This window comes from Pituophis catenifer, unplaced genomic scaffold (assembly GCF_029215685.1).
Source record: "Pituophis catenifer annectens isolate HBS135680 unplaced genomic scaffold, rPitCat1.0.hap2 SCAF_10, whole genome shotgun sequence".
Taxonomy (NCBI): domain Eukaryota; kingdom Metazoa; phylum Chordata; class Lepidosauria; order Squamata; family Colubridae; genus Pituophis; species Pituophis catenifer.
Genome location: NW_027256890.1, coordinates 20542692 through 20569706, shown reverse-complemented (window position 1 = coordinate 20569706; position 27015 = coordinate 20542692). Strand labels below are relative to the sequence as shown.

The window sequence follows — 27015 nt, the reverse complement described above, 5'->3', positions numbered from 1 at the left end:
AGGAGATGCCAGAGTCGAAGAAAAAGAACTGGGAAAAAAAAATCACGAAATATCGCGGCCCTGGCCATCGAAACTACACGGCTATGGGTGAAACACGTGAGAGTGATACCCATTGTCATCGGGGCACTCGGTACCATGTCCAAGAATTTTATAAGATACATCAACAAATTGCAGCTTCTTGCAATCACACGCAAAAAAACTGCGCTACTCGGAACATCGTACATCTTAAGAAGGTACTTGGTTGATCCCTAGGACGCTGGCAGCAACACATATCAACCATTAGCACCAGTCAATGGTATTTGTGACGCATTTTTCAATGTTCAATTGGCTGAGTTTCAGGTTTAATGAATAAAGGAGATAATAATAATATCACATATTTTAAGAAGCTCCTTGGTTGATCCCTAGGACGCTGGCAGCAACCCGTATCAACCATTAGCACCAGTCAATGGTATATGTGATGCATTTTTCAATGTTCAGTGGACTGGGTTTCATGTTTAATGAATAAAAGAATAATAATAATCCCGTATCAACCATTAGCACCAGTCAATGGTATATGTGATGCATTTTTGAATGTTCAGTTGACTTGAGTTTCAGGTTTAATGAATCAAGTAAATTATAATAATAATAAATAAATCAAAAGTAAAATTAGCTTTTTCACAAGTGAAACTGAGCTTCAGGAAGGAAGGAAGAAGAAAAAAAAAAAGAGAGAAAGAAACATTATCTAATAAACCGCCCCAGACCTTGTTGTTAAAAAAATAGGGAAATGCCACCCTGGAGACACAAGCGAGAAATCAACAACATTGATAACGCAACACTGGCGATATTAGAAAGCCTTTGGAAGTGTGCTTGTTAGCGGGAAGAATATTGACCAAGGAAGCAGGACTCTTGATAAGTCGAAAGGGGTATTTGGCTGAAGGATTTAAAAAATTATCTTTTTCAACTCCATCAACCATCCAGAGAAATATTTCTCCTTTCACTTAAGAGATCAACCTCCTTCTTTGCGATAGGGAGAGAAAAAGCTGTGCTACTTTTGCATCGACAGAAAGAGAGGCAGTCCTCAACTTATGACCACGATGGGGCCCAGAATATCCGCTGCTGGCAGTGGGTTAAGTCGGATTTTTACGACCGTTCTCGTTTAGCAGCTGTTAAGTGAATCACGTGGTCGATTCAGCGAATCCGGCTTTCCCCCCTTGTCGGAAGCCGGCTGGGAAAGTCAGTAACTGAGTTGGATGGGACCTTGGAGGTCATTTAGTCCAACCCCCTGATCATGCAGACGACCTGTGCTAGGGATTCGAACCGCCGAACTGCCGACTTTTCTGATCGACGAGCTCGCTTGTCTTAGCCACTGAGCCACCTAGTCCGTCGCAAATAGTGACGGATGCTGCGACCGTCGTAAATGCTTAGCTGGTTGCTAAGCACCCACATTTTGATCGGGTGAGGATGCTGGGATGGTCAGAGGTGGAAAGCTCGTCTTTTAAGAAGAGGTTGGGTGAAGCGGTGTAAGGTTTCCTGCCTAAGCAGGGGGTTGGACTAGAAGACCTCCGAGGTCCCTTCGAACTCTGTGATTCTGCATTCTGTAACACATTTTATATATTATTATTTTTTTCGCTTCTCGTCCCAAGAAGCTTCTTCAGCTCTGATCGGATGGAGGGGAATGGAAGGATTGATCTTCCTTGCAGGCAGCTGGTCGTTTGCATCCTTTTTAGAGGGTCGTTGAGACCACTTGGAGGTTTCTCTGTGTGCTCGGAGGTCACCTGAGTGGGGCAAATGGTTTCTGTAGTCCGCCGTTTTTTAGACTTTTAGCTACGCGATCTGGGATACGCACCCTTTGAATGGGGTGGGAGTATGAACGGATTTCCAGAAAAAAAAATTGCAGACTACAGGAACCATTTGCACCACTCAGGTGATCCTGAGAACACAGGTAAACCTCCAAGTTTCAAACCTCAACGACCTTCTCAAAGGATGCAAATGACCAGCTGTCTGCAAGGAGTATAGATCCTTCCGTTCTCCTCCATCCGGTCAGAGTTGAAATGCAGATGGGTTGCTGAATCTTATCAGATGGGTTTGTTCTGTTGTGTTGTGCCATGCATTTGTGAAGTGGCTGTTTTGTTTCCCCAATGTACACCATCTCTCTCCAGTCTACAACAGTCCCATCAGCAGTTCCAAGAAGGCTCCCCACCCCATTTGCACCACTCAGATGACCCCGAGGACACAGAGAAACCTCCAAGTGGCCTCAACGACCCTCTAAAAAAGGATGCAAATGACCACCTGTCTACAAGGAAGATCAATCCTTCCCTTCCCCTCCATCCAGTCAGAGCTGAAGAAGCTTCTCGGATGAGAAGCGAAATGTCTTCAAAAGAAAAAAAAAACAACACAAAATCCAGTTGCCTCTTGAAAAAAATTTAGAAAAGGCACCATTCTACCAAAACCAGATTTTCTGATTATTATTTTTTTTTGCACAAAAGACAAAAAGAACCCTCAAATTGGAACAAGCAAAACTAGTTAAATTGGCTAAGTAGCTTCACCAGCTGCCAATGTTGGTCGGAAGTTGATTTAAAGCAAGAGAGGAAATTCTCAGTAACATGTTGGCACCGAGGCCCTTCAATCTGAGGAAGTGCTCGTCACCGGAACCACGTGGCGGATTGAGCACACAATAACTTTGCACTCAGGGAGTATATGGTAACGTCAGCGTAGTATCCGAGATGTACGATGCACCTCAAGTTTGAACAACCTGTAACTCAGATCATGTTGTGGGAAGGAGGGAGAGATTGGGGGGGGGGACGAGAAGACAACGTTCTTCTTGAGTAACCCCAATTGGTCTTACAATAAGCATGGGGAGACCACTGACCAGATTGGAGGTAGTCCTCGGCTTACGACCACAATGGAATTCAGAATTTCCTCCGCTAAGAGAGTTTCGCCCAATCTGATTCCTGGATTTAATTATTTATTCTCGCTGTTTTAAATCGGTTTCAATTACGTTTCCTTTTATTATTGTATGTTTTTAACCTGTGTTCGCCGCCCTGAGTCCTTAGGGAGAAGGGCGGCATATAAATTTGTGTAAATAAATAAATAAATAAATTTTGCCGCTTTTTGGGGGCCAGTTAAGCGCTAAATGTTAAATGAATCAAAAGGCTATTCCTCGAATTGAGTTTGATTCCTGGCGAAACGATCCCGGGACGCGGCAATACCGTCGTAAAGACGCGTCAGTTTTGCCAAGTGCCCAAATTTGGCTCACGGGATTGTCCAAGGATGCCGCAACAGCCGTAAGCGTGAGGACTATGTCCTATGTCGCTTTTTTTTTTTCCAGTGCTGTTGTAACTTCGGAGCCTAAGGCAAAGGGTTGTAAGATGAGGACCACCTGGCTCTAATGAATTCACAAGCCAGCTTCCCCACCAATGACTGCAAAACGGCCGAGCCGTCCACACAGTGGAAGAATGACAAGCCTTCTTCTCAAGCCACAAGATCTGTCCCACCATGGCTCAGGGGCTAAGACACCGAGCTTTGTCGATCAGAAAGGTCGGCAGTTCAGTGGTTCGAATCCCTAGTACAGATCTCCTGTGTGAGCAGAGGGCTGGACTAGATGACCTCCAAGGTCCCTTCGGTTACTGTACCGTATCCAGACGTAGAAAAAAAAACCCATGTTTCACCTGTCCATCATCAACACCCCTTTCAAATCTTCCTACACTCCTCTTCTCTCCCCCCCTCCTCCCAAATTTATGGGATGTCCACTTCAAAGCAGAGGGGGAGGGGCTAATCAACTGGACCACTCCCCATCCGACTCCTTTAGATGGGGGTTGCCAAGGGAAGAGGGAGGGACTATGAAGGGGGTGGGGGCTTTTCCTAGAAAGAAATAGGCCATTAAGAGGTGGTGCTTTTTTTCCCAGGTGGCTGGGGATGATGGGAAGAAGTCCATCAGCCCAAGGGTCTTTTGGCAGAGGGAGATGATGGGAGGTGGGTTACCATCCTAGGGTTCTTTCGGTGGTTGGGGATGATGGGAGGTAGGAACCCCCCCCCACCCCCCAGGGAAGTCTTTGGGTGGCTGGGGATGAGGAGAGCAGAGTGGCTGGGGAAGATGGGTTCCCATCCCGGGAGGTGGGATGTTTTGGTAGCTGGGGGTGATGGGAGGTGGGCCCCCACCCCAGGGGTCTCTCAACAGCTGGGGATGATGGGAAGTAAGCTGCCATCAAGTGTTCTTTAAACAGCTGGGGATGATGGGAGGTGGCCCCCCCTCCCCAGAAGTCCTCTGGAGCTGGGGATAATAGGAGGTTGGCCCCCACCCCAGGGGTCTCTCAAGAGCTGAGGATGATGGGAGGTGAGTTTACAATCCCAGCCTTATTTCAACAGCTGGGGATGATGGGACTCCTCTGGAGCTGGGGATGATGGGAAGTGGGCCCCCACCCGAGTTCTCTTTAACAGCTGCGGATGATGGGACTCCTCTGGAGCTGGGAATGATGGGACGTGGGTTCCCCACCCCAGGGGTCTCTCAAGAGCTGAGGATGATGGGAGGTGAGTTTACAATCCCAGCCTTCTTTCAACAGCTGCAGATGATGGGACTCCTCTGGAGCTGGGGATGATGGGAAGTGGGTTCCCCACCCCAGGGGTCTCTCAAGAGCTGGGGATGATGGGAGGTGAGTTTACAATCCCAGCCTTCTTTCAACAGCTGGGGTTGATGGGACTCCTCTGGAGCTGGGGATGATGGGACTCCTCTGGAGCTGGGGATGATGGGAAGTGGGTTCCCCACCCCAGGGGGTCTCTCAAGAGCTGAGGATGATGGGAGGTGAGTTTACAATCCCAGCCTTCTTTCAACAGCTGCAGATGATGGGACTCCTCTGGAGCTGGGGATGATGGGAAGTGGGTTCCCCACCCCAGGGGTCTCTCAAGAGCTGGGGATGATGGGAGGTGAGTTTACAATCCCAGCCTTCTTTCAACAGCTGGGGATGATGGGACTCCTCTGGAGCTGCGGATGATGGGACTCCTCTGGAGCTGGGGATGATGGGAAGTGGGTTCCCTACCCCAGGGGGTCTCTCAAGAGCTGAGGATGATGGGAGGTGAGTTTACAATCCCAGCCTTCTTTCAACAGCTGGGGAGGATGGGAACTGACCCTCCCTCCCCACCCAAACCCCCGAGCCGCTCACCTGGGCACGCAGCTGGGGGAGCTCCGGTCCACCTCCCAGGTGGCGTAGAGGTTCATCTGCACCGGGCGACCCCCGGCCGTCGAGCCCGGCGGGGCCTGAGGAGGGGGCGCCCCTCCTCCTCCTCCTCCTCCTCCGGGAGCCGAAGAAGCCCCCAGGCCCGCCGAGGGCTGCGGGGGCGGCGGCGACGCCGAGGGCTGCGGCAGCGGCGGAGGCACCGCCGGCGGGGCCAGCAGCTGAGCCGTCCCGGTTAGCGCCGGGGACCCCGCCGAAGGCTGCGGAGCCGAAGCCGGGGCGCAAGGCGCCGGCTGGAGCAGCGAAGGGCCGGCCGCGGAGCCCCGGGGGCCGCCCAGCACCGACGCCCCTCGCTCCGCCATGGCGCCCGCCGCGCGCGCGGGACCCTCCGCCTTTCCCTCAGCCGCGCCGCGGCTGGACTGACAGACGGGCGCGCGGACCCGCAGAAAAGCCCGCCCCTTCTCCCGACGCGCCCCGCCCACACGCACGCACGCACGCACGCACGCCAGGCGTCGCTTCCACACACACCCGCTAGTGGGCGGGGCAGAGAGGAGCAGAAGAAATTAAAAAAAAAAAAAAACACCCTAAAGGCGGAGCTTCTCTTCTTCACCGCCCACCCCCCCGCTCGGCGACGATTGGTCCAGCCCCGGATGCCCGTCATCTTCTTTTTCGTTGTTGTTATTGTTGTTGCTGTTTAAATCCCCGCCCACGAGGGCGGATTCTCCTGCTTGATCCGCCTCTCCGCCTGAGTGGTTCTCCTTTGCGTCCGACGCTTAGAGAGAGGTGGCGGGGGGGGGGGGGAGAGTTACGGTTTCGTGGAGATGGATAGATGACGGAGGATGGATGGATGGATGGATAGAAAGAAGAAAGGGATAGAAATGGATAGATGGATGGATGGATGGATAGAGAGATGATAAAGAAGATGACAGATAATTGGATGGATGGAATGGATGGATAGATAGAAACAGAGAAATTAAATGGATGGATAGAAACAGAGAAATTAAATGGATGGATGGAAACAGAGAGATTAGATGGATGGATAATTAGATGTATGGATGGATGGATGGATAGATAGAAAGATTAGATAGATAGATAGATAGATAGATAGATAGATAGATAGATAGATAAGATAGATATGGATGGATAGATAGAAACAGAGAGATTAAATGGATGGATGGAAACAGAGATTAGATGGATGGATAATTAGATGGATGGATAGATAGAAAGATTAGATAGATAGATAGATAAGATAGATATGGATGGATGGATAGATAGAAACAGAGAGAGATTAAATGGATGGATGGAAACAGATTAGATAGATAGATAGATAGATAGATAGATAGATATAGATAGATAGAAATGGATGGAGAGGATAGATAGAAACAAAGAGATTAGATGGATGGGTGGGTGGGTGGGTGAGTGAATGGATGGATGCAGGAAAATAATTAGATAGACAGACAGACACAGACAGACGGGTGGGTGGGTGAGTGGATGGATGGATGGATAGGAAAATAGATTAGATAGATAGAAAGAAATGGATGGAGAGGATAGAAACAGAGAGATTAGATGGATGGATGGGTGAATGGATGGATGGATAGATATACAGAAGGCAGGAAAGAACGAAGAGATAAATGGACAGATACAGAAGGAAGGCAGAAAAGAAGAAAGGAATAGATAGAACTATAGATAGATCCATCTCCCCAGCTTTATTATTCTTTTTAGGCCTCATTTTTTCCAAACAGTGGGGGAAAATATTTTTTTTACATAAATCCACAGACACACTCAGACATACACTTCCCCCCCCATGGGGTTTTTTAAAACATACATGCACAGACCAAAAAGTGGAGGTGGGGGCACGACGACTCACAGACACCAAACATCTTCTGCCTCGTTTCCCCAACAAGCAAGTTGGCCCATTTCTCCTGGGGTGAAATTGAAGTGGGGGAAGGAGCCTCTAATTTATTTCTTTGTTAAATATATTTCCTACCTAAGGTTTTTAAAAAATCTTAATTTGTAGAGAAGAGCGGTAAAGGACCATCCTGCCAATCATTTTTCAAGCAAGGCAAGGGATGGGTGGGGGTGAAAAGTCGAAAAGTTAAAATGCTTCAGCTCTCTGGGTACTTTTGGTACTCTGAGCTTGGTGGTTTTCTTGGAGACGTTTCATGACCCAACTAGCTAACCTCATCAGTGCTGAAGGAGGGAGGAGGAAGAGGAAGAGGAGAACTGTGGGGTCTGATGCTCTCTGAGCTTGGTGGTTTTCTTGCAGATTTATTTTATTTATTTATTTTATTCAATTTGTATACTGCCCTTCTCCTAGTGGACTCAGGGCGGTGCACAGCCAGAACTAAAACACATACCAATACAAAATTTAAAATTATTAAAAGAATGACATAACTGGCCCAAATTCAAAACAATTCGAATTAAAACCCAGTGATAATTTAAAAGCTAAAAAACTAAAAAAAAACTAAAAATGTTTCATGACCCAACTAGCTAACATCATCAGTGCTAGAAGGGGGAAGGAGGAGGAGAATTGTGGGGTCCTGGGTGCTCTCTGAGCTTGGAGGTTTTCTTGGGAGACATTTCATGACCCAACTAGCTAACCTCATCAGTGGTACTGTTTCAACCCTGAGCTACAAATACTCTTTATTGATGGAATAATTTAAATTTTGGTGCTGCAAGGAAAGGAAGGTTTGGTTCAGCTCACAATGATATATTTATTTTTTTTCGAAGCTGGACAAAGCTTTAAAAGATGCACACCTGAGGAAGGAACACAAAAGAGGTTTATTGGATCCCAGTGTTCTTACAACGACGCGTCGTATCTTCGGAACCGAGAGGGGAGGAAAAAAGCTGGAAAGAAATTTTCTCCCCGTGAATCTTCTTACACGTCGTTTTCGTAGTCAGCCGGGTTCTTCCTCTTCAATTTTTTATTGTAGCTGTTTCCCCAGGAATAAACCATGTACGCAATGACAAATTCTTTAAAAAAAACACACACACAAAACAGAAGGAAAGTTTAGAGTTGCATATCCAACTTTGAAGGGACCAATTTCTCCAACTTTTTTATAGGTAATATAGGTAATCCTCGACTTACGACCATCCTTGAGCCCCGGATTTCCGTCGCTAAGCGAGACATTTGTTCAGTTGAATCTTGTACCCATCTTACGACCTTTCTTGCCACGGTTACGAAGTGAATCACTGGAGCTATTTAAGTCAGTCACACAGCGGTTAAGTGAATCTGGCTTCACTTCGGTCGCAAAAAAGGGGATCGCGTAACCCCGGGACACTGCGACAGTCGTAAATATGAGTCAGTTGCCAAGCGCCTGAATTTTGATCCTATGACCATCGTGACGATGCAATGGTCGGAAGGGTGAAAATTGGTCAAGTCTCTTTTTTTTCACTGATGCCGTAACTCTGAACGGTCACTAAATGGGACTGTTGTAAATCCAAGACCGCCTGCGTAATTTCCCCCACGGCTTCGAGTGTTCTCTTCGCTTTGTGTCTAAATGTTTGTAGAGATTCTCAGTCATCCTGGCCTTTCTTGGGTTTTTTCTTTTGAAGACGTTTCGCTTCTCATCCGAGAAGCTTCTTCAGCTCTGACTGGATGGCGGAGAATGGAAGGGTTGATCTTCCTTGCAGACAGCTGGTCATTTGCATCCTTTTTAGAGGGTCGTTGAGGCCACTTGGAGATTTATCTGTGTCCTTAAAAGTCACCTGAGAGGTGCAAATAGGGTGGGGAGCCTTCTTGGAACTGCTGAAAGGATTGTGTTGTAGACAGGAAATAGATAATGTCGTGTGCCTTTGTTGAGGGAGGGCTGTTCAATTTGGACCTAGATGACCTCTTGGACCCCTCTCTCAAACCAGTGGTCCTTTGTCCAAAACGTGGACTTTGCTGTCTCAAAAGAGTGGCCTTTGTCTTTGAAATGCAGATGGGCTGCTGAATCTTATTTGATGGGTTTGTTCTGTTATGTTGTGCCATGCGTTTGTGAAGTGGCTGTTTTGTTTCCCCAATGTACACCATCTCTCTCCAGTCTACAACAGTCCCTTCAGCAGTTCCAAGAAGGCTTCCTCACCGTTTGCACCACTTGGAGGACACAGGTAAACCTCCAAGTGGCCTCAACGACCCTCTAAAAAAGGATGCAAATGACCAGCTGCCTACAAGGAAGATCAATCCTCCCCTTCCCCTCCATCCGGTCAGAGCTGAAGAAGCTTCTCGGATGAGAAGCGAAATGTCTTCAAAAGAAAACAAGAAACCCCAATTTCAATGAAAAAACGCACCTTCGGATCGTGTCTCAGTGGCAATTTCCAAAATTGAATCCCCCCCCCTCGCTGAGGCCCGGATTGTGCTAATCAAAACGATATCAATGCGCTCTTAACGCAGGTTATAAATGTAGGGATTACAGTAATCGCCTCCGGAGCTCTCTGAACGCATTCGAAGTGCCGTACACAAATCCTTGACGGCCAGTATGATCGGCAAGACAAAAAAAACCCCACTAATCCTTAAACTAGACGATCTTTGCAATAAAGCGATGGAGAACAGAGGCGGAGAAGACGCAACCAGCTTAGCTGCCAAAGCGGCCCCAGCTGCTATTTTTTGCACGCTTGCCTAAGCCCGGTGAATTCATATTTCAACGATGTGTTTTATTCATCGAACGGCTTCCGCGCTTCGTTCTCCTTGCTGTTTTTTTAATTTTTTTTATCAAGTTGCCAGGGATTAAGGAGGGCCACGCATAAAGCTTTTAAAAATGAGAATTATAAAAAAATAATGACGGATTTTTGTGCTGCTCGCGTGCGCCACCTTGAGCTTTCCATCGGAAACTTTTCTAAATAAATAACACGAATTCGGAAGTTGAGACTTTGGGAAAACAAACAACAGTTCAGAGAACAGCAGCTAAGAGGATCAAAAGGCCTGGAGGCTAAACCGTACGAAGAACGGCTGCAGGATTTGGGTCAGGTTAGTCTAAAGAAAAGAAGAATTAGGGGCGACGGGATAGCGGTATTCCAGGATTTGAGGGGCTGCCACAAAGAAGAGCGGGGGGTGGGGGTCTGGGGGGAGGGTCAAATTATTCTACAAAGCGCCAGAAGGCAGGACAAGAAGGAATGGATGGAAACTAAACAAGGAGAGAAGGAACCTGGAATTAAGGAGAAACTTCCCGACGGTGAGGACAATTAACCAGTGGAACAGCTGGCCACCAGAAATCGCGAGCGCTCCAACACTGGAGGTTTTAAAGAAGAGACTGGACAGTCACTTGTCTGAAATGGTATAGGAAAGGTTCTCCTGCGTGAGCAGAGGGCTGGACTAGAGGACCTCCAAGGCCCCTTCCAGCTCTATATTCTCTCTTCTCTTCTCTTCTCTAAAATTCTATTCTATTCTATTCTATTCTATTCTATTCCATTCCATTCCATTCCATTCCATTCCATTCCATTCCATAATGCTATTCTATTCTACTCTATTCCATTCCATTCCATTCCATAATTCTATTCTATTCCATAATTCTATTCTATTCTATTCTATTCTATTCTATTCTATTCCATTCCATAATTCTATTCTATTCTATTCCATAATTCTATTCTATTCTATTCTGTTCTATTCTATTCTATTCCATAATTCTATTCTATTCTATTCTATTCTATTCTATTCTATTCTATTCTATCCTATTCCATTCCATAATTCTATTCTATTCTATTCTATTCTATTCTATTCTATTCTATTCTATTCCATTCCATTCCATTCCATAATTCTATTCTATTCTATTCTATTCTATTCTATTCTATTCTATTCTATTCTATTCTATTCTATTCTATTCTATTCTATTCTATTCTATTCTATTCCATAATTCAATTCCATTCCATAATTCTATTCTATTCTATTCCATAATTCTATTCTATTTCTATTCCATTCTATCCACTCCCCCAAAACTAAGCTGCGTCTTTTACCGTATCTGAAAAATACGGTATATCAGGTTACTTAACTTTAACAACTGCACACAGTGTGGCAAGGAAGGTTGTAAAACGGGGGCAAAGCTCACTTCACCGCCTCGCTTATCGACAGGAATTTTGGGTTCCATTGTGGCCGTACGTCGAGGTCTACCTGTAATTTCAGAAACCTAAGCCGCCACTCCTCAAGGGTGGGGAAACTGGGCGAGTAAAGATTTATAGAGCAAAACCTCTCCTGCTCTCTCTCCACTTACGAGGTGTCACCCTGAAGAACGAGGAGCTAAATCGTCTCCACGTGTTTACCATCCTGTGTGAGATGTTGGGGAACATTTTCTGTTCAAACGGAGACAGGTAGTAGCTGACGACGTGCCTCGTTTTCATCAGGTTTCCAAATTGTTTCCCCATCTTGGCCGACTGCTCTGCGAAAAACAAAAAGAAAAAAAAAAAAAGAGGACAGCATAAATTTTAATCAATAAAGGAAACGGTCAGGACGGTTACCTATAGTAGTGGCCAAAATTGTGGAAACCTTTTTGGGAAAAGTGTATTTTCTAAAAACTAGCTAATAACACCACTTTTTTTATATTGATATATATAAAATTATATATCAATGGAAAAATAATTTAATCAAGAATGTAAGGCAGTAACTTTTATGAAGGATTTGCTGTTAGAATAGCAGTTACAGTATAAAGAAGAAAAGTGAAACATGCAGAAAAAATGAGATATACAAAAATTATCACCATAGAAAAAAACGAGATATACAAAAATGATCCCCATGTCAGTTAATACTTTGTTGGGTAACCTTTTAGCATGAATTACGGCCTTACAATGTCTTCCCATGGAGCGAACCAAGTCTTTTAGTTCTGCAGCTGCTATCATGTGAAACCAAGATGGAATGACGGCTTCTATTAACTGGGTTTTATTGCTGGGTCGCTTCTGACTAACCAGTTTCTTTTGTCGGCTCCCTAGATTTTCAATTGGGTGAAGGTCTGGGCTATTCCAGCAGTGGAATAGGATTATGTTGAAACTCCCCCCAAAAAGTGGTGTTATTAGCCATCAAACCTCAAAAATACACTTTTCCCAAAAGGTTTCCACAATTTTCGCCACTAAAAGGTAAAGGTAAAGGTTCCCCTCACACATATGTGTTAGTCGTTCCCGACTCTAGGGGGCGGTGCTCACCTCCGTTTCAAAGCCGAAGAGCCAGCGCTGTCTGAAGACATCTCCGTGGTCATGTGGCCGGCATGACTCAACGCCAAAGGCGCACGGAACGCTGTTCCTTTCCCACCAAAGGTGGTCCCTGTTTTTCTACTTGCATTTTTTACCTGCTTTCGAACTGCTAGGTTGGCAGAAGCTGGGACAAGTCACGGGAGCTCACCCCGTCACGCGGCACCAGGGATTCGAACTGCTGAACTGCCGACCTTTCGATCGACAAAAGCTCAGCGTCTTAGCCACTGAACCACCGTATTTGTAAAAATAAGCACGTTGTTGTGAGGTCGGAGAACCAGCTTAAAGGCACTGGGGGAATAACAGATTAACAGAGTTGGAAGGGAGCTTGTAGGTCATCTAGTCTAACCCCGCCTGTCTTAGGTACGAAGCCAGTTAGGCTGACTTTGGACCGGTCCCTAGGAAGGAGGAAATAAGGACAAACCCACTTCCGAAAATGTTGCCAAGAAAATGTCATGAGCTTGTCCAGATAATCACCACGAATCAAGACCGACATGAATGCATTCACACGTAAACATTCTAGTCTAGAGAAGAAAAGGATTAGGGGTGACATGATAGCAGTGTTCCAATATTTGAGGGGCTGCCCCAAAGATGATTGATTGATTGATTGATTGATTGATTATTTATTTATTTATTTATTTATTTATTTATTTATTTATTTATTTATTTATTTATTTATTTATTTATTTATTTATTTATTTATTTATTTATTTATTTATTTATTTATTTATTTATTTATTTATTTATTTATTTATTATTTCTATTTATATGCCACCCTTCTCCGAAGACTCAGGGCAGCTTACAATGCATTATAGCAATAGCCTTCATTCTTTTTGTATATACCTGCTTATTAGGGCTTTTGGCCCCCCATAAGCGGTGTTTCTACAAAGTCAGCTTATTGCCCCCACAATCCGGGTCCTCAATTTACCTACCTCGGAAGCATGGAAGGATGAGTCAACCTTGAGCCTGGTGAGATTTGAACTCGCACTAATTGCAGGCAGCTGGCAGCTAAGTGCTACATAACAGTACTTAGTCCACTGCACCACCAAGGCTCTTAATACACTTTTGGGGGGGGGGTCAACCTATTCTCCAAAAGCCCCTGAAGGCAGGACAAGAAGCAACGGATGGAAACTCATCAAGGAGAGAGAGAGAAGCAACCTGGAATGAAGGAGAAACTTCCTAACGGTTAGGACAATTAGCCAGTGGAACTACTCGCCACCAGAAGTTGTGGGTGCTCCATTATTGGGAGGTTTTTAAGAAGAGACCGGAGAACCATTTGTCTGCAACGGTATATAGGGTCTCCTGCTAGAGCAAGGGGGGTGGACTAGATGACCTCCAGGGTCCCTTCCGACTCTGTCATTTTGCTATTTTTTCCTTCCTTCCTTCTTCCCTCCCTCCCTCCATCACTGGGGGTTTTTAAGAAGAGACTGGAGAACCATTTGTCTGCAACGGTATATAGGGTCTCCTGCTTGAGCAAGGGGGGGTGGACTAGATGACCTCCAGGGTCCCTTCCAACACTGTTCTCCCATATTCTAGTCCAACATTCCCCCCCATCCTCAAGCAGGAAACCACACTTGAGTGCTTCTGCATGGGAGATTTGGCCCAATAAATCTGAATGCACGTCTATAAGACGATCCCTGGTAGGACTTTGGGCTCAGGCTGGCCTACCTCGCAGGGTTGTTGTGGAGGTCCCCCCCCAAAAAAAAAAACCCAAAGGAAGGAAGGGGAGGGAGCTCCTGCAAAAAGAACACGGAACAACTCTACTCAAGACTTTAAAAAAATAAAAAAGAATTTAACCTTAAAAAATGCCCGACACGCGTGAACTCGTCCAGACGATCCTGCGTGGATAAGTCACCCTTTTCTCCTCCAGCTTCAACCGCCCTTCTCTTCCGCTTCCGGTTTGGGGGTGGGTTTTTTTTGACGTCACTTCCGCCTAGAGGAAAGGAGATTGAAGTCGAACGCGCCCACACCCATCATGGCGGCGCCGGAGGGGCGCGCGTGGCTAAGGCGCATGCGCGCGCCCTTGTGTTGACGTTCAGGCGTGGGAAGATGGCGGCGCTCAGAGCTTTGAGGAGGCTGCGGGCACCTTCAGGACCGTGGCTGCCCGGGAGGGCTCTGGGGGCGGCTCCCAGCCGGTAATTTTCCCCTTTCCGACCCCGCCTGGAGGGAGAGAGTCTTATTTCTGGCAAGAAACCCGCGGGAAAAGGAAAGGAGGCTTGGTGAACCTTTTTCCTAGAGACGCAGCAGGTTTCTAGTCCTCATGGAGGTCCCCATTGGACCTAAGAGGGTTTTTGACGTTAGAAAGGAAGAGAGGGCGCTCTGCACATGCCCAGAGGGATGGGAGGCTGTTACACACACACACACAACTCCATTGATGCTTGGATTTTGGATAAATTTTGCTTTTGGGGGGGCAATCATAGTATAGGGGGATGGACTAGAGGACCTCCAAAGTCCCTTCCAGTTCTATTCTATTTTATTCTACCCTCAGGGTCAGGGAAGCTTCCCCCCCCTCCCCCCGCCCCACTGTTTTGGCATAATCCTGGCCAGGATGTAAGGAAAGGCTGTTTTCTGGCACAATGGGTTGTGGGGAGGGGGGATGCCACCCAAAAGGCCCTGATGCTTAAAAAGGCTCTTTTAATTTATTGCACTTTATTGATTTGATTTCTTTTTTTTAACTTTTTAGGGTTTTATGGGCGAATAAATGGCAATAGAGATTCAATAAATACATAAATACCAATCAATAGATGGCAATATAAATTCAATAAATACAAATAAATAAATAATGGGCGAATAGGGGGCAATATAAAATAATGGGCGAATAGGCAGCAATTCAATAAATAAAATGGGCGAATGGGCGGCAATATAAATTCAATAAATACCAATGAATGAATGAATAAATAATGGGCAAATAGGCGGCAATATAAATTCAATAAATAAATTCAATAAATAAATAATGGGCGAATAGGTGGCAATATAAATTTCAGCCGTTCTCATTTTTCCTTTCTTTCAGAGGGAAACAATGGCAGCCCGATATGGATTTTATGAAGGAGCTGGAAGGAGCCGTCATGTACCCCAGCAAAGTGACAGAAAAATGGGTCCCTCCGCCGTGGAATGGTGAATATCTCTCTTCTGCGGTTATGTTATGATACTTATGCAACTGTGGAAACTCAACAGCTGCCAGTTCCTTTAGCGGGTGTTGATCATCATTCGCATCCCAGCAAACCAGGATGTCAGCCCAGTTGGCTTTCTTTCTAGAAAGCCAGGACTAAAACTCATCGGTCTCCTGGTGATTGGGCCAAAGTCACCCAGTTCAGCTTTCGCGCCTAAGGCAGGACTAGAACTCACCATCTCCTAGTGATTGGGCCAAAGTCACCCAGCCGGCTTTCGTGCCTAAGGCAGGACTAGAACTCACCATCTCCTGGTGATTAGCCCAAAGTCACCCAGTTCAGCTTTTGTGCCTAAGGCAGGACTAGAACTCACCATCTCCTGGTGATTAGCCCAAAGTCACCCAGTTCAGCTTTCGCGCCTAAGGCAGGACTAGAACTCACCATCTCCTAGTGATTGGGCCAAAGTCACCCAGCCGGCTTTCGTGCCTAAGGCAGGACTAGAACTCACCATCTCCTGGTGATTAGCCCAAAGTCACCCAGTTCAGCTTTTGTGCCTAAAACGGGACTCAAATTCACTATCTCGTCTCTGAGTAACCTGTGATCTCTTTGCTCTCCCAGACAGGGATCCCATCGTAGGGAGAATGGCCAACATCACTCTCAACTTTGGGCCCCAACATCCTGCTGCCCACGGGGTCTTGCGCCTGGTCATGGTGCTGAACGGGGAGAACGTGAGGAAGTGTGATCCCCACATCGGCTTGCTGCATCGGGGGACGGAGAAGCTCATCGAATATAAGACGTACCTCCAGGTAAGAAGCGGGTAATGAATAGAGTAGAGTAGAGTAGAGTAGAGTAGAGTAGAGTAGAGTAGAGTAGAGTAGAGTAGAGTATTTATCTATTTATTTATTGGTTCGATTTATATGCCGCCCTTCTCTGGAGACTCAGGGCGGCTTATAGTGCGTTAAGCAATAGCCTTCATACTTTTATATATACCTGCTTAGTAGGGCTTTCGCCCCCCCCAAGCAGTGTTCTTTTTTTATACAAAGTCAGCTTATTGCCCCCACAATCCGGGTCCTCATTTTACCTACCTCGCAAGGATGGAAGGCTGAGTCAACCTTGAGCCTGGTGACATTCGAACTCGCAGTAATTGCAGGCAGCTGCTGTTACTTAACAGCGCTTTAGTCTGCTGCGCCACCAAGGCTCTTGTAGAATTATGGAAGAGAGTAGAATTATAGAGTAGAGTAGAGTAGAATTATGGAATAGAGTAGAATTATGGAATAGAGTAGAATTATAATTATAATAGAGTCGAACTCGAATTTATTGGATTTTTTTTTCAACAATTAAGTTTTTTTAAAATTCAAAACTTTAAAATATAAACTCCCGCCCCCCCCCAAAAGGGAAAGAGATACAAAAACAAAATAAAGGTAGATTAACAGAGTTGGAAGGGACCTTGTAGGTCATCTAGTCCAACCCCTGGTAGAGAAGACTCCCGGGGGGGGGAGTGCATAAAAATTAAAACCAAAATACAACCAAGTTTATGCACTGGGACTCGGATTTATGGCTCAGAAGCTGTCATAGGCAGAATCTTGAACGCCTGACGGAATCCCGATTCTTAAAAAGGATTTCTTATTTTTTTTTCTGTCTCAGGCCCTGCCGTATTTTGACCGGCTGGATTACGTCTCCATGATGTGCAACGAGCAGGCCTACTCTCTGGCTGTCGAGAAACTGCTGAATATCCAACCGCCCATAAGAGCTCAGTGGATACGAGGTGATTTAAATATTTAAGACATTGTAGTTCATATTTCCAGGGAGCGGGGTGGCTCCCAAGTGGCGATCTCAGCACCCTGCAATGCGGGCAGCTGTCATAGATACACTTACGACTGCAATGGAGCCCAAAATTTATGTGGTCAAGTGAGTTTGCCCCATTTTATAACCATTCTTGCCACCGTTGTTAAGTGAATCACTGCAGGGGTTAAGTTACTAACCCGGTTGTTAAGTGATTCGGGCTTCCCCATCGGCTCGTCAGAAGGTCGCAAAAAGGGAATCGCGTGATCTTGGGACGCAGCAACGGTCATAAGTATGAACCAAAGCATTTGAATTTTGATCAGCCTAACCATGGGGACGCTACAAAGCTCGTAACTTGCGAAAAACGGACAGAAATCACTTTTTCCAGTGCCGTCGTCACTTCGAACGGTCACTAAATGAACCGTTGTAAGTAAAGGACTACCTGTAGATCATCATCATCTTTTAACTACCCCATAATTCCTTGTGGGGTGGAGTCTGGGCCACTGAATGGAGCTAGACGCGTATTTTAATGGCCGGATGCCCTTCCTCTCGCCGGTACGGAGTTTTGCTCAGCAGATAATATTCTCACTGTGCCCAGAGAGAGAAATATCTGCCTCTACCTAGGATCGAACTCACAGCCTCCCGATTGCGAGGCTGGAACTCAACCTCTAGGCCATCGCACCCCACTCCCAAGGGCTACCTGTAGATGCTCGTTGCCAAACGCCTGGATTTTAGTTGCTGTGGGGACGCAGCAACGGTTGTAAGCCGTTCAGGGGCTAACCCGGGTTTTTCCTTCCTAGTTCTCTTCGGAGAAATCACACGGCTGCTGAATCACATCATGGCCATCACCACCCACGCCCTGGACGTTGGGGCCATGACCCCCTTCTTCTGGATGTTTGAGGAGAGAGAAAAGGTAAACCCACCCAAACACACACACACACATACACCTAACCCTGCTGGAGCAGCTCCTGAATCTACTTTAGGGACCCCTGTGTGATCCAGTAGGCCGGATGGCTAGATCCGGCTGTTGTGACCTAGGCTTACCGAGTCATTACAAGACACAATTAGTCCCAAAAAACCTTATTTTATTGTAAAAGCTGAGAATTACTTTCATTCCCAGCTGAGTCCCAATTAGTTGCAACAAAAGAAGTCCTTCGGGATAATCACCAACCTTTTATCTTCTTTGATATCCTGCCAAAGGCCTTGCTTGGCAAAGCCCCACAGAATTCTGAACCAAACAAGAGATGCCGACTGGAAACAGAGTTAGCAACGTTGCTTTTCTGCAAAAAGTCCAAGTGCCTTTGTTTTTCTTTTAAGCCTTATGGGAGGGACCAATCATCTCCTGGCCTTACTCCCGAGTCGTCCCTTTTGCTTTAGCTGCTCTTGCCTTCTGGCAGCTCTGCGCACGCGTGCACTAGGAACAGGCTCCTCCTGTTCCTCTGCTGTCTGACTGTGGCGGCTCCGGAGTCCGCGCATCACTCCCAAATGACCCTGGCCCCATCTCTGCCTCTGACGCAGAGCCCTCATCCAGGCCTTCCCCTGACTCCAGGACTGGCCCATGTTCCTCTCCAGCCTCCTCACTGTCCGACTCCACTGCCAGCTCCTCAGGCTGCTGGCGGACCACAGCACCGGCCTCCTAGAAGCCAGGAAGCCGCGAGCAAGAGAGAAGGGGGACAGGGTGGGTTTTTGAACCAGACCGTTAAACCTCCATCTCTCTGCAGATGTTTGAATTCTACGAACGGGTGTCCGGAGCACGGATGCATGCTGCTTACGTCCGGCCAGGAGGTGTCCACCAGGTAAGGAGGGAATTGGGGGAATGGGGTATGGAGGACGCAGGCTGGAGTTTTGATGAGGAGGAGGAGGATCTGGGTTTTTTTCCCAACTTGACCACTTTAAAACAGGCTGGGGAATTCTGGGCGTTGAAGTCCATCCCTCTTAAAGCCTGCTGGCTGGGGGATTCTGGGAGTGGAAGCCCACCCAGTTTAAAGCCTGCTGGCTGGGGGATTCTTGTTGTGGGGAAGCGAATCCCGTAGCTGCACAAACCTCTTTTTTGAATTGTTATTTCTTCTGCCACTCAGGATATGCCTCTGGGATTGATGGACGACATCTATGAATTCGTGAAGAATTTTTCCGCCCGGGTTGACGAGGTGGAGGAGGTGAGGGGCTGCTTCGGCAGTGGGAAATTTTGGGAAGATTTGGGGGGTGATGGGGGGGAAGACTGTGGGAGATTTGGGGAAGATTTGGGGGTTGGGAGATTTTGGGAAGATTTGGGTGGTGGCAGGTTTTAGGACGATTTGGGTAGTGGGAGATTTTGGGAAGATTTGAGGGGTGATGGGGGAAGACAGTGGGAGATTTTGGGAAGACTTGGGGGGTGAGAGATTTTGGGAAGATTTGGGGGGTGGGAGATTTGGGGGAAGATTTGGGGGATGATGAGAAGATGGTGGGAGATTTTGGGAAGATTTGAAGGGTGATGGGGGAAGACAGTGGGAGACTTTGGGAAGATTTGGGTGGTGGGAGATTTTGGGAAGATTTGGGTGGTGGGAGATTTGGGGGATGATGGGAAGACAGTGAGAGAATTTGGGAAGATTTGGGGGGTGATGGGTGAAAGACTGGGAGATTTTGGGAAGATTTGGGGGTTGGGAGATTTTGGGAAGATTTGGGTGGTGGGAGATTTTAGGAAGATTTGGGTAGTGGGAGATTTTGGGAAGATTTGAGGGGTGATGGAAGACAGTAGGAGATTTTGGGAAGATTTAGGTGGTGGGAGATTTTGGGAAGATTTGGGGGTGGGAGATTTGGGGGAAGATTTGGGGGGTGATGGGAAGACAGTGGGAGATTTGGAGAAGATTTGGGGAGTGATGGGTGAAAGACTGAGAGATTTTGGGAAAATTTGGGTGGTGGGAGATTTTGGGAAGATTTGGGAGTGATGGGGAAAGACGGGAGATTTTGGGAAGATTTGGGGGGTGGGAGATTTGGGGGAAGATTTGGGGGGTGATGGGAAGACGGTGGGAGATTTTGGGAAGATTTGGGGTAATGGGGGAAAGATGGGAAATTTGGGGGGTGGGAAATTTGGGGAAGATTTGGGGGGTGGGAAATTTGGGGAAGATTTGGGGGGTGATGGGGAGAAGGGACCCAGCGTAGGATGTTGCAAGGTGCTGTGCCATTTGAAGACAAAAAGCTGCTTTTCTTTCCTTTTCTCCTTTTCTAACCGAGTTAAGCATCTTCTAAGAATGATTGTTTGTACAGATGCTGACCAACAACCGGATTTGGAGGAACCGCACAATCAATATTGGGGTGATCTCCGCGGAAGATGCCCAGAATTGTGGCTTTAGGTACGTTTTTGGTTTCCTCCTCCTCCTCCTCCTCCTCCTCCTCCTCCTCCTCCTCCTCCTCCTCCTCGTGGCTATCCTCGGATTCTCCGAGCCCTTGTCCGTACTATTTCAAACACAGGTAGGCCTGTCTCACTTAACAACATACATTTTGGGCTCAGTTTTGGTCGTAAGTGGAGAACTGCCTGTACAGCCAAGGGCTCAGCAGTCTCTTATCTGTCCGTCCCTTGGGCAGCGTCTCTTCCCCTCCTACTAAATATTCCATTGCAAACTTCCACCAGCGGTGTGATGCTTCGTGGATCAGGGATCCAGTGGGATCTTCGCAAAACCCAGCCTTATGACGCCTACGACCAGGTGGAGTTTGATGTGCCGATCGGATCAAATGGAGACTGTTACGACAGGTATGGCTCCCGTTTGGGGAAGCAGCCCTTCCCTCTCCTATCCCCGGAGTCTTCCACCATAGATAGGTAGTCCTCGGTTTACAACGGTTTGTTTAGTGACCGTTCAAAGTTACAACGGTACTGAAGAACGGGACTTCCGACTGTTTTTCCCATACTTATGGGCATCCCCATACTTATGACGGTTGCAGTGTCCCGAGGGTCATGTGGTTCGCTTTTGCGACCTTCCCACAAGCCAAGTGAGTGGGAAAGCCGGGCTCACTTAACGACGGCAGTGATTCCCTGAACACACTGCGGCAAGAAAGGTGGTAAAACAGGCCGAAACTCCCTTAAGAAGTGTCTCGCTTAACAAGAGAAATTTTGAACCTCTGATCGGCTTCCGGGTAGGATCTTTGTGGCTCTTCGAGCGTTTAAGGTTGCCGATTTAACTGTAGGCAAGGCTTTGCGCGGGTAAACCAGAGCTGGTTTTTTTTTCTTCAGTCCCAACACGGTGTATCCAATAAAAGTTTCACTTTCGGTAATTTTAAATCTCCCGAGAACGTTGCTTTGTTTTGGGTTCACTAGTCGGACAGCTGACAAGTCACCTCGTTTTCCTGGAGCTTTTGGGGATCTTTAGAGAGTTTCTTTTCGCTCTCTCGGCTCCTCAGCTCTTCCTCCTCGGGTTGGCTCCCTTCCCGGAAGTTCTTCCTGTCCCTGGTGGCCCCTCCGAGCCACTCACCCGCCTCCCCTCCTCCCCACAGGTACCTCTGCCGCATAGAGGAGATGCGCCAGTCGCTCCGCATCATCTTACAGTCCCTGAACAAGATGCCGGAAGGAGAGATTAAAGTGGATGACGCCAAGGTCTCGCCTCCTAAGAGGGCGGAGATGAAGGTAGAGTTGAGTCTCCCGGAAGACCTTGCCCCTTCGCCCCCCCTCCCCACTCTCTCCTTGTTGGGGAAAAGACCGGGCAGGAATCCCAACCAATAGCAATAGCCCTCTCTAAGCGGTTTACAGAGTCAGTCTCTTTGCCCCCCAACAATCTGGGTCCCCATTTTATCGACCTTGGAAGGAGGGAAGGCTGAGTTAACCTTGAGCCGGTAAGGATCAAACTGCTGGCAGTGGGCAGAGTTAGCCTGCAATACTGCATTCTAACCACTGAGCCACCAGGGCTTTTCTTTTCTTTTCTTTTCTTTTCTTTTCTTTTCTTTTCTTTTTTCTTTCTTTCTTTCTTTCTTTCTTTCTTTCTTTCTCTTTCTTTCTTTCCTTCCTTCCTTCCTTCCTTCTCTCCCTTCTCTCCCTTCCTTCCTTATTTCCTTCCTTCTTTCCTGTTCCCTTCTTTCTTTCTTTCTTTCCTTCCTTCTCTCCCTTCCTTCTTTCCTTCTCTCCCTTCCTTCCTTCTCTCTCTTCTTTCCTCTCCTTCCCTTTTTCTTTCCTTCCTTCTCTCCCTTCATTTCCTTTCTTCTTTCCTGTTCTCTTCCTTCTTTCCTTCCTTCCTGTTTCCTTCCCTCCCTTCCTTCTTTCCTTCCTTCCTTCTCTCCTTCTCTCCCTTCCTTCCTTCTTTCCTTCTCTCCCTTCCTTCCTTCTCTCTCTTCCGTCCTTCCTTCTTTCCCTTCCTTCCCTCCCTTCCTCCCTTCTTTCCTTTCTTCTTTCCTGTTTCCTTCCTTCTTTCCCTTCCTTCCTGTTTCTTTCCCAAGTAAAAGGTCGCTTGGATGCGTATCGAAACATGTCAGCTTTAATTAAACTTCGCTCAAGTTGCCATGATTTAACCTTCTGAGATACTCTCTGGTTAGGCTAAACCATCATTAAGCCGCGAAGCCAACCGGAGGTGATGTTAACCCTTTCTTTTCCCCTCCTCTTCTTAAGTCGTCCATGGAGGCGCTGATCCATCATTTCAAACTCTACACCGAAGGCTATCAGGTGCCTCCGGGGGCCACTTACACCGCCATCGAGGCTCCGAAGGTAAATGCTGAGTTTGCGTACCACACATTTGCGGGCGCTGTGGGAATCCAAAGTCTCCCCCCAAATAACGGGGCGCCCTCAAAGCGAAGACCCTGTCTGGACTCAAGTTCGATACACGAACAAAAAATAGATATAAAACATGCGATTTACACAGGTATAAATACTACCGGGAAGCAATATCTGGGACAGAATGTCAAAACAGAGCCTATAATGGAGGTTTCGCTGATTTTCTGGCTGCGACGAGAAGCAACAAATTATATTTGCAACTTGGATAGACGCTTGTAATCTTCCCCCTTTTTTTTTTTTTTAAAGATTTCAGACTTTCGATTCCCTATTTTGTATTGTAGCCCTGTGTTTTTACCTTTTTACCGAAATATGATGTCAACGTGTCGTACGACAACGAAATAAAATTATGGGGGAGTCCTCGCTTAACGATGATCAATGGGACCAGAAGCTCTGTCGTTAAGCGACACGGTCATCCTCCTCCTCTTTTAACGACCCCATCATCCCTTGTGGGGTGCAGTCTAGGCAACTGAATGGAATTGAGTGTTTTAATGGCCGGATGCTCTTCCTGTCACCAGAGCGGAGTTTTGTTCAGCAGATATATTTCTCATTGTGCCCAGAGAGAGAAATAGCTGCCTCTACCTAGGATCGAACTCACAGCCTCCTGAATGTGAGGCGAGAGCACCACCTCTAGGCCACCGCACCACAGTCGTAAGTTGGAAAAAAACAACAACCACAGGGCCGGGCCGCTTAACGACCGCAATCCCAGCCGTCCCAGGTTGAGATCGTTAAACGAGGTGCGCGCGAGACTTCACGAGACCGCCGTTTCTGACTCCCCCATGGGAATTTACTTGTGGGAAGGCCAGCAGGGAAGGTCTCACAATTGCAATCACACGAACGCAGGGACGCTGTTTAGTTTAGTTTAGTTTAGTTTAGTTTAGTTTAGTTTAGTTTAGTTTAGTTTAGTTTAGTTTAGTTTAGTTTAGTTTATTGGATTTATATACCGCCCTACTCCCGAAGGACTCTGTGATGGCCAGCGCTTTGAGGGATGGTTGTTATGTCCCCATTTATTTATTTTATTAATTTTTTTAAAAATTTGATTTATTATTATTATTATGATTATTATTAATATTATTTATTATTATTTATTTTATTATTTATTTATTTATGCCCCGTTCTAAGCCCGAACGATTAGCGATGGATAATAGCGGCTTTTGGTTGGCTTTGCTTTCGTGCTGGGGGGTGAACCCAGTTCATCGTGGTTTACCCAGCAAACCGACTTCCTTTGTTGCAGGGTGAATTCGGCGTCTACCTGGTGTCTGACGGTACCAGCCGCCCCTATCGGTGCAAGATCAAAGCGCCCGGCTTTGCACACTTGGTAAGAGAGAAATCCAGTCGACGTCTCCCATGAGGTCAGGAGGGAAAGAGAGGTAGTCCTCGACTTACGACCATAATGGAGCCCAGCATTTCTGTTGATGAATAAGTCAGTGAAATGACTTTGGCCCCATCTCTCGAACCTTCCTTGCCACCGTCGTTAAGCGAACACCCCCCCCCCCCAGCCACCAGGCAGAGAACCGGTTGCTAAAATTCCTGAATCCCACCCGTGATCCTTTCCCCCTAAATCATCTTCCTCCCTTTTTTGCAGGCCTCTTTGGATAAAATGTCTAAGGGTCACATGCTTGCTGATGTAGTAGCCATCATTGGTGAGTATGTTTCTTGGGGGGGGGGGGGAGAGAATTTAATTCCATTTGCTTTAAGAGGAATGGATTTTAACTCCCAGTATCCCCCAGCCAGCATGCTTTAAGAGGGGTGGGCTTCCACTCCCAGAATCCCTCAGCCAGCATGCTTTAAGATGGGTGGACTTCCACTCCCAGAATCCCTCAGCCAGCGTGCTTTAAGAGGGGTGGGCTTCAACTCCCAGACTCCCCCAGCCAGCATGCTTTAAGAGGGGTGGACTTCAACTCCCAGAATCCCTCAGCCAGCATGCTTTAAGAGGGGTGGGCTTCAACTCCCAGAATCCCTCAGCCAGCATGCTTTAAGAGGGGTGGGCTTCAACTCCCAGAATCCCTCAGCCAGCATGCTTTAAGAGGGGTGGGCTTCCACTCCCAGAATCCCTCAGCCAGCGTGCTTTAAGAGGGGTGGGCTTCCACTCCCAGAATCCCTCAGCCAGCATGCTTTAAGATGGGTGGACTTCCACTCCCAGAATCCCTCAGCCAGCGTGCTTTAAGAGGGGTGGGCTTCAACTCCCAGAATCCCCCCACCAGCATGCTTTAAGAGGGGTGGGCTTCAACTCCCAGACTCCCCCAGCCAGCATGCTTTAAGAGGGGTGGACTTCAACTCCCAGAATCCCTCAGCCAGCATGCTTTAAGAGGGGTGGGCTTCAACTCCCAGAATCCCTCAGCCAGCATGCTTTAAGAGGGGTGGGCTTCAACTCCCAGAATCCCTCAGCCAGCATGCTTTAAGAGGGGTGGGCTTCCACTCCCAGAATCCCTCAGCCAGCGTGCTTTAAGAGGGGTGGGCTTCCACTCCCAGAATCCCTCAGCCAGCATGCTTTAAGAGGGGTGGGCTTCAACTCCCAGAATCCCCCCACCAGCATGCTTTAAGAGGAGTGGTCTTCCACTCCCAGAATTCCCCAACCAGCATGCTTTAAGAGGGGTGGACTTCAATTCCCAGAATTCCCCAGCTAGCATGATGTCTTAAGCCCCACTACAAAATCAGCCACGGGATGCAAAGAAAGCAAGCCACATTTTCTTCCCTGAATTGAGGGGCGGGGACCGATGACCCTCTTAATTCCTGTTAACTCCCTCTCCCATCTGCCATGCCAGCCAAGGACGATGGGGGTCGGAACTCCAAACCCATAGCCACTTTCCCAACTTCGGAGATATTGTGAAATGTCATTTATTCCTTGTCTTTTCTCCTTCAGGCACCCAAGATATCGTCTTTGGCGAAGTGGACAGATAAATCAGCGTCCAGCCCCGAGGGGGGGGGAGAGAGAGACGGGATAGGAACCCACCCCTCACTGTGGATGCCGTTTCCCCCCAACCCCCCACCAGGAATCTTCACTCAGCATCCTACTGCTATTTGTTGTGTGTGTGTGTCTGTTTTGGTTGCAATTCGGCGCTGGGATATCAGGCCAGGATGAGCAAACAGAATAATAAAAACCGGATCTCCCAAAATATAAATTGCTTGTCCGGCGAGCGATCGTTATCCAATTTCTGCTTCCCCCCCCCCCCCTGTGTTTTTCATCCTTGGCTCATCCATTTCCATCTACGGGGCTAACATTTCCAAATTTTCCCCAACAAACTTGGTTTGTGGTTGTTTCAGTCTCGGGCGCGGCTCAGCGGACCCTGAAAAAGGGGTGTCCAACTTGTAGACTTCAACTCCCAGAATTCCCCAGCTATCGTGAGGTCCACAAGTCTTAAAAATTGCCAAATTTTGAACCCCCCTGCCTTAAATCATAGCTTGGAGATCCCTGTTTTTCAGCCTCGCAAGCCTTAAGACCCCCCTTAATTTTCCGCAGAAGGGAAAGTGGTATTTGCGCCACGCAACGTCATGTTTGCGCACGTGACGTTCAGCCCACATCAAATCGTCACGTCACACCTGAGGCTCCTGAGGAGCTTTTGATATATAATCATGATCATCTTCGTTGAACGACTCCCATAATCTGTGTGGGCAACTGAATGGAGCTAGCAGAGTATTTGAATGGCCGGATGCCTTTCTTGTCGCCGGTGGGGAGTTTTGTTCAACAGATAATATTCTCATTATGCCCGGAGAGAGAAATATCTGCCTCTACCTAGGATCGAACTCACAGCCTCCTGATTGTGAGGCGAGAAGCTCCACTTCTAGGCCATCTTACCGCTCCAGCTTTTGATATATAATGGAAGCGGTTTAATTGAGTTTGAGGTCTGGCCTTGCCAAAATATAATTTCTTAAGGCAAGATCTTTGATGTACAGATAGTCCTCGACTTAACAACAATTCATTTAGTGACGTTTCAAATTGGCTGTGAAAAAAAAGACTTATGACTGTTTTTTCGCACTTAACGACCGTTGCGGCCGCCCCGTGGTCACGTGATCAAAATTCAGACGCCGACTGGTTCTTTATTTATGACGGTCCCAATGTCCCCTTTGGAAGTCCATGGGGAGAAAAATCTAGATGTTACTA

At 47.3% G+C, this 27015-nt stretch overlaps 3 protein-coding genes across 6 annotated transcripts in view; 1 reads left to right on the top strand and 2 right to left on the bottom strand.

The window, feature by feature from the left end:
- Positions 1–5509, bottom strand: part of PACS1 (phosphofurin acidic cluster sorting protein 1) — a 57116-nt gene extending 51607 nt beyond the window's left edge. For all 3 annotated transcript variants that reach the window (XM_070950712.1, XM_070950714.1, XM_070950713.1), the window contains exon 1: positions 5136–5509. In XM_070950712.1, coding sequence (XP_070806813.1) covers positions 5136–5509 — 374 coding nt within the window. The remainder of the gene's footprint in view (positions 1–5135) is intronic.
- A 2400-nt stretch (positions 5510–7909) lies between these two features.
- On the bottom strand, positions 7910–14211 carry UQCRQ (ubiquinol-cytochrome c reductase complex III subunit VII). 2 transcript variants are annotated; one of them, XM_070950474.1, is made up of 3 exons: positions 14097–14211; positions 11333–11497; positions 7910–8120 (listed from the first exon to the last, which is right to left on the bottom strand). In XM_070950474.1, exons 2-3 carry the CDS (start codon positions 11481–11483, stop codon positions 8026–8028), a joined length of 246 nt encoding a protein of 81 aa, XP_070806575.1. In that variant the 5' UTR covers positions 11484–11497; positions 14097–14211; the 3' UTR covers positions 7910–8025. The 2 variants fall into 2 exon arrangements, with proteins under 2 accessions (XP_070806575.1, XP_070806576.1); XM_070950475.1 differs by having other exon boundaries at positions 11333–11492.
- Positions 14212–14343: 132 nt separating this feature from the next.
- On the top strand, positions 14344–26035 carry NDUFS2 (NADH:ubiquinone oxidoreductase core subunit S2). Its single transcript, XM_070950997.1, has 14 exons — positions 14344–14434; positions 15310–15413; positions 16025–16212; positions 17051–17171; positions 17989–18101; positions 18910–18984; positions 19267–19344; positions 20432–20517; positions 20796–20915; positions 21653–21782; positions 22755–22850; positions 24148–24231; positions 24499–24556; positions 25777–26035. The coding sequence occupies exons 1-14, from the start codon at positions 14349–14351 to the stop codon at positions 25812–25814; spliced, it is 1377 nt and encodes a 458-aa protein (XP_070807098.1). The 5' UTR covers positions 14344–14348; the 3' UTR covers positions 25815–26035.
- The last annotated feature ends 980 nt before the right edge of the window (positions 26036–27015 follow it).

Excerpts from the sequence above, each read along its gene's own strand:
- UQCRQ (XM_070950474.1), bottom strand. The coding sequence starts at position 11,483 with ATGGGGAAACAATTTGGAAACCTGATGAAAACGAGGCACGTCGTCAGC. Across the intron at positions 8,121-11,332 it reads GTTCTTCAGGGTGACACCTC|AATTTGTCATTGCGTACATG; the intron begins GTAAGTGGAGAG and ends TTTTTTTTAAAG.
- NDUFS2 (XM_070950997.1), top strand. The coding sequence starts at position 14,349 with ATGGCGGCGCTCAGAGCTTTGAGGAGGCTGCGGGCACCTTCAGGACCG. Across the intron at positions 18,102-18,909 it reads TGTTTGAGGAGAGAGAAAAG|ATGTTTGAATTCTACGAACG; the intron begins GTAAACCCACCC and ends ATCTCTCTGCAG. Across the intron at positions 22,851-24,147 it reads CCGCCATCGAGGCTCCGAAG|GGTGAATTCGGCGTCTACCT; the intron begins GTAAATGCTGAG and ends CCTTTGTTGCAG.